Genomic DNA, 10,386 nt, shown 5'->3' with positions numbered 1-10,386 from the left:
GCTAGTCCAGCCGGCGCAGATTGATTTTATTGCCATCTCTGTCACTGTCTCGCTGGCTTTTATTTCCCTCTCGACCAAGTCAGCCTTGGGCACTGCTTGCCACAACTAGGGCTTTGTACCGGCAGCTGCTACGGAAACGGGGCGAAAAAAGTGGCCAAACCCGACGCTTACCGGGTTGCTTCAGCTCTTCTGTGGCCATGCACTGCAGGCCACCAATGCCTAAACTCTGCACGCGGCGGTGTTCGTCAACGCGCGGGCGTGGCGAAACCACCGCGAGGAGATGTGGAATGGTTAGCTGCGGCATCCGTGCTGGCTCTCGGTTATTATTTATCCCCATGATTAATTATTAACACCAGAATCACGAGCCTAATCTTCGATCCCTTTCTGAATTTGATACCCAGAGAACAGCTTTTGCTTGCACCATATATGTGCAACGCCACTCACTTGGAAGTGATATGGACGACCTTACTTGAACAGGATCCATCGATTAATTAATTGCTCGATAGACCGAGATGACAAATCGCATCGGTTTCACATTACCAGCATCATCCCCACACGCATTTATCTCGTACGTCCTTGTTTGCACTCTTCTTCGCTGCGTGTTAATTTCGTCTCTCCTCCCACTTGGTAGTGACCGGTGAGTTGATTTCAGTGACATATATATAGGCCATGGCCAATTTGATTGTCTTCCCAGGCAGACCAGTGTTGGATTTGAGTCCCATGGATATGGCAGCCATGGAGACACCGGCGCCTCTCGTCGTACAAGCCGTATGCCGGAGAGGACACCGTTAGTACCTCCTCCTGGCTCCTGCATGCAGTTTTTTTCTGTCGTTTTTCTACGGCGACGAGTAGAAAGATGCTACCGAAAGCACCACCGTTGTTTTTCTGTGTTGAGGTCGCCGTCACATAACGACAAAACGCAAATACAGTCGGGAACAATAGATACGTGAATACGTCATACATAGGTATGTGTCTTATTCTTTGTTCTGTCAGTTTTTTTTCTAACCTTTCTAGACCGAGAAGCCACCGTACCTCATAGTAGGAATAGCATATAACCTACGTTAAAATTAGATATATATATATATATATATATATATATATATATATATATACACACACACACTTGGTCTCACATGGTCGTGGTCCTTTGGTAGGGATTGAAAAGGATCGGATTCACATAGATCCGATCCGGATACCATCTTCTATGACATTTTAATTCAAAATTTGAATATGTATACTAATATTTTCAAATATGAATACAAAAGGATATCTCTTCTATTAGAATATCTTTCTCAGATTCAACTTAAATTGCATTGTTAGATTCAACATACATGAATAGAACTTTACTACTAAATTTAACAATGACCAAAGTGAAATAAAATCAAAGTACACTTCTAATAATATCCAATATCAAGTGAACTAAATTATAATAGATAATATTTAATAAATGATAGGTCAAGTGAAGATCGGATAAGAATGGTAGGTAACAAGTGCCCATTTTGCTTTATCAATATATTTTTAAAATTACAACACAAGTAAAGATTAAAGTATGTCGGTATATAACATAGACAAGGATACTCATAAAATTAATATAATTATCAATAAATATTTAAGAACTAAATATATTTCTCTTGTTGAGATTTGTGTGGTTAAACATTTGTGTATGTTGACGAGAGATGAAGCTGGATATATTTCCATTATCTAACAAATAACTAAATATATCAATTAAGTAATCATTACTTATATATTATTTATATCATGAAATTATAAATTATATAAAATAATTTAAATTAGTAAATGATTAAATCAAAGAATTTAAATAACTTATAACAACAAATATATTAGGTTTAAACTAAATTAGAAAATACTAAAATTAATATTAAATGTTACTTATATATTAGGTTTAAACTAAATTAGAAAATACTAAAACTAATACTAAATGTTACTTATAGATATACTGTTAAGTAGTTCCAATGCGTCATTAGTAATAGTAAAATTAAATAATAAGTCACTTAATTCATATTTTTATTGAACCATAGAAGTTCTTGTAACCATGGAGAGAAAACTTCAAGTAAATTCATTATGCCTTGTTCTTTGCATATATTGATAAATGTTAGATGTTTCATATTTTTGTCGAATACGGATTCAGAATCATATAGAGAAAAATACTGAAAGCGAATTTAGATGCATTAATTTAGTATCGATATTAGAAAATGATAAGAATATATAGATATCCATTCATACTACAAGTTTTGTGGATAGGAATAATGTCGGATAGGCCATTTTCATTTTTTATCTCTAGTGCGTGGTGACTAGTGTTGATCTAGTAGCTAGGGAGTTTGCCTTGGCACACTAGGACATGAGGCTAGCATCGGCCGATGGCAATTTAACGTGACATGTTCCTAAAGTTTCTTTTGTCTTTAAGGACATGTGTCCTCACTCTCCCGTCCATTAAATTCGCTTTGAGAAGTGTGCAAACATATATCTCAACGCAAAACTGCTTCTCAAAACGAATCTAATGGGTGAGAGAGTGAGAGCATATATGCCCTTAAGGGCAAAAAAAAAAACCACCTCCTCCGCTCGGCGTGCCAGGAATGGCCAGTCTCATCAGGTCGAGGTAGCGACCTCGGGCCTTTTGTAAAACTATAAGCAGCTATAACAACTTTTGTTCTTCCTCTATAAATACGGCATTTTGTGCAATTATAAGAGCACCTACAATTGTAAGGACTTTTTATATAACTTCCGTAGAGTAGTTTTTAAAATCATTGTCTAAATCAGCATTTTCAATAAAAAAACCGGTCTCTATTTCTTTTGATCTTTCATTCATTCAACATCTTTTCTATATCTTGTACACATGAGCCAACCTCGCCCTGATTCTTAACTAGCAAAAAATATCCAGAATATAGAATGCTAATTTAATATTTAGAGATTTAAATAAATAAGTTGTTGAAGAATATTTTTTTATCAAAATTTCTATTTCTCTCTATTATAATGGATGTAAAGAGGCTCTCGAGGCAGGTGGAGGTCAGGCCACTCATCACTGACTCCTATGCGAGCACAAAGGTTTTTAAACGATGATCTTGGCCAATCAGAAACCCTGCTTTCACTGGATCCGATGCCGCCCGACAACAGGGTCGGCTGTCGGACTAAAATACTCCATCCGTTCCAAAATAAGTGTCGTTTTCGCTTCCCGAGAAATAACTTTAATTAAATATATAGTTAAAAATATTAATATTTATAATATATAATTAATATCATTGGAAAGATCTTTAAGTCTAGTTTTTTAACAAATTTATTTAGAGATATAAATATTGCATGTATTTACTACAAATCGAGTCAAACTTGTGGCACGAAAATCTAAAACGACATTCTTTTTGGGACGGAGGGAGTACGCAGAGTTTCACCAAACGTGCGTGGCCTGAAGAATCGGCTGCCGTGAGTCATGCGCGTGCCACTGGATCAAGGGACAACGGTCTAAAACTTTGGACAAAGGAGGGTAGAGGAAAAAGGATAATTGGGTCAATTTCTGTTTTTACCATGCATTGATTTTTCCTTTCAAAACAAAAATCGTAGAGATGTCTGCATTGATCTAGACCATTGAGCACAATTATTAGAATAACGGAAACAGTTTAGTCAATTGGAAGATCAACTTGAAATTGAACACCTTGGATCAGCCCGGCCTACTACTACTCAAAGGCACGCACCGCTGGCACTCACCCCTGTGTGTAGATCGACAATGTGTGGCCATTTTGTCCATTTACTGCCTAGCAATTTGTTCACATCACAGCACCCTACCTCTGTTTTCCCCATTGTTAGGCGCTAAATACACCATACCTAATGAGCTCCTTCGCTTATACATGTTTTAAGTTCAAAATATAGTGCTTCAAATATTTTGCATTTGAAACTTTCCTTTTATATTTTATTAAAAATGGATTCTAGATCATAGTACTCACTATTAATTACTGTACTGCCATAAATAACTTCACTTTTAGTTACTACTACTCACTTGGTTCGAAATTATAAGACGTTTTGGTTTTCTAGATACGTATTTTTGCTATGTACTTAGATATACACTATGTCTAGATACATAATGAAAGCAATGTATATAGAAAAGTCAGAACGTCTTGTAATTTAGAACGGAGGAAGTATATAATAGCATAAATAGTCATTTAACCTACACTGTAGCACCTAAATTGTTGAATTTTCTCTATAGAAGATTCATAGAGAATTGTTTTATCAAAGAAAAACTAAGGTAATAATATTCCTGTTAGGATGTATAAACTTATATGAAGTAACAACCTACAAAACTTTGTTGTCATAGAGTACTAATATGATTTGAAATGAAACCTCAAGTATTTGATAGGGTTAGAAAATATATGCGACTCGTAACCAGCTCAGCTCTGCTCGGCTTGGACTCAATTTGATTTTTTTCACGAGCCAACTCGTGAGCCAGAACGAGCTCTGACAAAGCCGAGGAAGCCCAAATTGATGCTAGTATCAGGAAGCCATAACAACGACCTAAGCCCAAAGCCAACCCTAGGAAGATCCATGCTCTCCCCTCTCCCTCTTCTGTCTGATCTCACATCCCGGCCGGTTCCAGTCCAGACTTGACTACCACTCCACCTCCCTTGCAGTCCCACAGTTGCTTCCTTCCCACGGACGACCCATCCCTCTCGCCCGCGCGCGCGCGCGCTCCGCAGCCACAAGCGCAAAGGGGGCAGCGCACACAGCAGCTGTGCCAGCTGCCTCCTCCTCGCAGTGCCCACCACCTGCCGTCCCCGTCCACCGGACCCGGATGCGGACGGCTCGCGCGGCCTCGCCCGGCCCTTCCCTCTCGCCACCCATCTATAAATACCTGCCCGCGCGCTGCGGAGCTGAGAGCACGCAAGCAGCAAGCGCAGCGAGCACACACACACCAGCATCCCTCTCGCAGTGACCCTGCTAGCTGCCTGCTTCTCCCAGAGCTGAGCCGCCGATCCAGCTGATCGATCAAGCTAAGTCAGCTTAGATCCACCATGGCTGCCTCCACCGCGTCCAGGACCAACTCCCGGGTGAACTACTCGAACGAGATCCACGACCTGTCCACCGTGCAGAGCGGCTCCGCTGTCCCTACCTTGTTCTACCCTGACAAATCCATCGCCGACATCTTCCCGCCGCACCTCGGGAAGAAGGTACGTACGCCATAATATATAACTGATCCATCCATGCCTTCTAATAAGTCAGCGTCTGCAGGCTAGCTAGCTAGCTTGCGCTGTTGCGAGCAAGCTAGCTAGCTAGCTCGGCAACTAGCTATCCGACGACTGGCCGCCGTGGTAATAAACACGGCCGGACTGGTGATGGTCGATGTACAACGTACACTGACGAGACGACTCCTCATATTCTTTCGCATATGATACGTGCGTGCACAACACAACATAACACACGTACTACTTGCATATGGATGGCAGGTGATCTCGGAGGTGGTGGCGACGTTCCTGCTGGTGTTCGTGACCTGCGGGGCGGCGTCCATCTACGGCGAGGACAACAAGCGCATCTCGCAGCTGGGGCAGTCGGTGGCCGGAGGGCTCATCGTCACCGTCATGATCTACGCCACCGGACACATCTCCGGCGCGCACATGAACCCAGCCGTCACGCTCTCCTTCGCATGCTTCCGGCATTTCCCCTGGATTCAGGTACGTAGCTAGCTAGCGTACCTTCTTAATATTTAATCTCCGCGGTTTAATTTGCCTTTATTTTTCTCTCTGCTCCTGCTGATTTCGTGTTCGTCCTGCAAACGGAAGTGGAGCTTTTGGCGTGTAGGCATCATGCATATTTCTTTCCGCGGCAGCTCTCTTTCAATTCGTTGGGTCCGCTATTTCAATCCATTTGTTAATATAGGAGTTCAGTACGACTTAGTTGTCAACATGTTGTCATGCATAGCCGTGTCCGTGTGTATACTTTGGATAGCCATCTCAGGTTAGGATTTAGCTACGATACACATACCCTTTTCCATGAACGCGCGCACAGAAGAGCTTTGCATTTCATCAAAAAGGAAATAAATACTCAAGCTCTATGACCTGAACTGTACGTCTGAGTTGAGACAGGAACTCTGCAAATAAATTGCCGAGATGGTTTATACATGAAGATCACCTGGCAATTTTCCACGACATATGTTTTTTTTTAAAAAAAGAAACGCTAGCTTCTGTGCATGTGCGTCCCACTACTATACAAATAAACTACTGAAGAAACTATCAAATTTAAACTACTGTGCATACAGACACAGATCGATTATAACTGCCAACTGGACACATGCATGAAGCAGCCAATGACCAAAAACAGTTCTCGTATTAATTAGTACAAGTTGACAAGGACCCAGTAGTGTTGCTTAAACAAGTCCAGTATACTTCGTAGCTAGACAGCTTATCTGTTCCGATTGCCGGCCGATTGGTATCCTACTTTCCTAGTCACGGCCGGTGTCAGCTGTCAGTCAGGTCGGTAGCCTGGCAGCATACAGCAGCATCCAAAACAAAACGGGCATTATTTGGCAGGCTACACGCCGAGCTCGCGCGCAACATGTGAACCAGATAAAACACTCGAGAGTAGTACATATGATTGGGCAACTTGGTAGTAGAACTGATTGGCTCGTGTATATGTATGATTAGGGCTCGATATATGATCGATCTGCTCATGGCACATGCTTCCGCTAATGCATACCGTACCGGTGCGGGTGCGCCGGGAGGGGGCGTTGACATTCTCGCGGCTGTTCTATAGAAGTAGCGTTGATCATAATCCATGGTCATCAAAAGAAGATGGTGCCCAGGATGGTGATGGGCTGATATGGTACTTAAGCTTGGCGAAGAACTGAAGGTTGTTGGGTGCGTGCATGTGCCTTGCGTTCGGCCGCGAATCCGGCCGTGTGCACCGCCCGGCCGGCTGATCTTGCCGAGATAGAAAGACATGCATTGGCATGGGCGATGGCAAGAATATAATCCGGCCGGAGCGATTGGAACGTACGGGACCTCGCTCGGTGCCATGCTAAAAAGCTAAGCCCAAATCCGGCGAATTATTAGCGTCCGGCTCGCGTGGCATGCTTGCAAAGTCCGCGCGCACCGGACCGTACCATGCACGCGGCCAGCCACGCGCGGCAGGTGTGTCGCCGAGACGACGAGAACCACAGCCTTCCCATCGTCGGAATATTCCGACGTGTCCAACCCGGCCCCGGCGGCCGGCCTGATTCGACGGCGGACGTGGTGCGCGCGCCCCCGTGCACACCGACGATCGTGCCCGTCACATCACATGGTAAACGAGCGGTTTATTTTGATTTCGGATCCATAGACGGCCCGGCCCAGGTTCGATATATAAGTGCATCGTCAGTGGAAGTTTTATGTCGCATTAATATTTTAGAAACAGTACAGATGAAATTTTTATCATCTCTATTTTTATTAATATAATGTCACATGATCATATATATTTAATGCTCATAAAACTTTAATGAAACTTTATTGAGACTGGTCTAATATACGACGGGCTTGCTTGGGCCTTGTTTAGTTCCAAAAAATTTTAGAAAATCGGCACTGTAGCACTTTCGTTTTTATTTGACAAATATTATCTAATCATGGACTAGCTAGGCTCAAAAGATTCGTCTCGTCAATTCCGATCAAACTATGCAATTAGTTTTTATTTTCGTCTATATTTAATACTCCATGCATGCGTCTAAAGATTCGATGTGACGGAGAATCTGAAAAATTTTGTAAAATTTTTTAGAAGTAAACAAGGCCTTGGCGAACGATGGAATCGCGTCGCGTGCGGTAGGTGTATTAGGTGTGCGCCGCTTTCATCTTTCAGAGGGTAAAGAAAGAATAGAGCGCTCACGAGGCGGCATGAGGTTTTTTTTTTGTTAATCTGCTTTGTGATGTGTATGTGTGTGTATTTCGCATGATAAATCGCAGGTGCCGTTCTACTGGGCGGCGCAGTTCACGGGGGCGATGTGCGCGGCGTTCGTGCTCAAGGCGGTGCTCCACCCCATCGCCGTCATCGGCACCACCACGCCGTCGGGACCGCACTGGCACGCCCTCGTCATCGAGATCGTCGTCACCTTCAACATGATGTTCGTCACCTGCGCCGTCGCCACGGACTCCAGGGCGGTGAGTAGTTTTTGCTTGCCTAGCTAGCTGCACTGCCCCACTGCTGCATGCCGGCCGCCGTCGATCTCCTCCGCTGTTCATCGATCGATCGATTGCCCTGACGATGCTTTTGCTTTGTTTGGCTGCAGGTGGGTGAGTTGGCCGGGTTAGCAGTCGGTTCCGCGGTTTGCATTACGTCCATCTTCGCAGGGTAATATGAACGAAAACGAGTCACACAGATGACAAAATCCTCACACTGACTGACCTTATTAGTACTATTAGCAAGGACATGACTGTAGTACTCTCGCGAGGAATTAAAACACGGTAGACTTTCGACAAAGGGCTAGCTAGCTAACACTAGCAGTAGTGACACTGAAGAAATCGCCTGCTGCCTAGCACTAGCAGGTCCTGGATCGGTAGCTAGGAAAGCAAGCGCGCGCAGGCGACTTTCCAAGCTGATGACGTTCTTTGCTACGTACCGATCGAGCCGCCATTTTTTTTTTCGGCTTCTTTAAAGATTTCGGATCACCTTGATGTAGTACTACTACAAGCTGACACTGTGGTTGCGACAGGTCGTGACCATGCACCCATGCCTCGGCTGAACTACTGGAGAAATATAGAACCCTGTCATCAGCTCATGTCATATAATCGCTTTTCTTTAGGCACTAGTACAGTACTTCTAGCTAGCTTATCGTAATCTACAGTCTACATAATAACTACATATACGACATTACAAAAGCCTGCCTGCCTTCACTGACTTACTTAATGCACACAAATTAAACGACGATTTTTTTGGGAGTCCTAGCTCTGACTTTAGAACGAAACTATATATCCATAAAATCTCTTCTGACCCCAGTAAATAGATTGAGTTAGTAGCCCACTAGGAAAAAAAACACACTGAGCCACTGACACACACATGTACACATTTAAGCTAAGACGCGGGCGGAAACGAGTGGCATTTGCAGGCCTGTGTCCGGCGGATCGATGAACCCGGCGAGGACGCTCGCGCCGGCGGTGGCCAGCAACGTCTTCACGGGACTCTGGATCTACTTTCTCGGCCCCGTCATCGGCACTCTCTCTGGAGCCTGGGTCTACACCTACATCCGCTTCGAGGAGGCACCCGCTGCCAAGGACACACAGCGGCTCTCCTCCTTCAAGCTCCGCCGCTTGCAGAGCCAGTCCGCGCTCGCCGCCGACGAGTTCGACACCGTCTAACGGCCGGGACCGGCAGGTGCATCCACACCTCACCATGCGTCCATGCAACTACTGTTCGTGCGTGGGCACGCTGTGTGAGAGTACTGTGTGCTCGCTCGCGCTCTGTTCAGGACCTCATCAGGTGGTGGGAGAGAGCTAGTTAGAGCTGCGTGTGTCATGCTTGGTGTACCTAGCTAAACCTACGTGTTTGTATTCTTCTCCCGTACTACGTCGCCTACCACGTAGCAGCGGATCGGAGCAAGTGTGATGTGTACTATGTATCTTCGGCTTTGTACTGCGTCAGAGTTTGCAAAAGTTAATTGATGCAGATGATGCCTGATTATATCGTGGCTTTGCTGGTTTGCAGAAGATGCATGCATGTGTTGGAACAAATATATGGATTTATGTCTTTGTCAACTACTTTATATGTTCCTTTTTGTTTTTGAGTTTATTTTACTATACATTTTTAATATCATAGTATATTTTTGGATGGCATTCAAAGTGTTTTTTTAAAGGAAGTTTGTTGATATTGTAGAGACACTGCAAGATATCACACTCATATATATGTGATATGTCAACTATTCCTTCAGTTCTAAATTGTTATTTTGATTTTGCCTTAAGTCAAAACTTCTCTTAATTTGAGCAATTTAATAAAAAAATACGTTAACATCTACGGTACTAAATAAATACTAATATATATATATAATGATGGTTTTGGATTAATTAAAATAATTTGATAGATGTTAATTTGTTTTATCTAAAAAAACTAAAACAATCTATATTTTGAAATATAGAGAAACAATGTTAGATGCTTGCCTCGTGCACTTGTGGCATGGGATAGCCCATTTCGACACGTGACGCAGTGGCCACGTGTCATCTGGCCATTAATTCACTAGTAGCATCCAAAGGTTTTCTTTGAGCGCCAATACTCTCGTGGATATAGATTTGTATATAGACTTAGATTGAGAAGGTATACGATTGTATGAATGGATGATGCAATCACACGTGTGAATGCAACACCACACTATGTGGCTTAATTGGCGGTAGCTGTCGAGCCTTGATGCAGCGTAAAAGTGTAGGGCTTACTTAT

The 10,386-nt window shown here is 43.4% G+C and overlaps 1 protein-coding gene across 1 annotated transcript; it reads left to right on the top strand.

Annotated features, from left to right (window-relative positions):
* On the top strand, positions 4,867–9,699 carry LOC8081289 (aquaporin NIP2-2). Its single transcript, XM_002438060.2, has 5 exons — positions 4,867–5,171; positions 5,448–5,672; positions 7,929–8,123; positions 8,252–8,313; positions 9,068–9,699. The coding sequence occupies exons 1-5, from the start codon at positions 5,016–5,018 to the stop codon at positions 9,315–9,317; spliced, it is 888 nt and encodes a 295-aa protein (XP_002438105.1). The 5' UTR covers positions 4,867–5,015; the 3' UTR covers positions 9,318–9,699.

Source organism: Sorghum bicolor, chromosome 10 (genome assembly GCF_000003195.3).
Source record: "Sorghum bicolor cultivar BTx623 chromosome 10, Sorghum_bicolor_NCBIv3, whole genome shotgun sequence".
NCBI lineage: Eukaryota > Viridiplantae > Streptophyta > Magnoliopsida > Poales > Poaceae > Sorghum > Sorghum bicolor.
The sequence above is the reverse complement of the archived record's forward strand: the minus strand, read 5'-3'. Positions and strand labels throughout refer to the sequence as shown.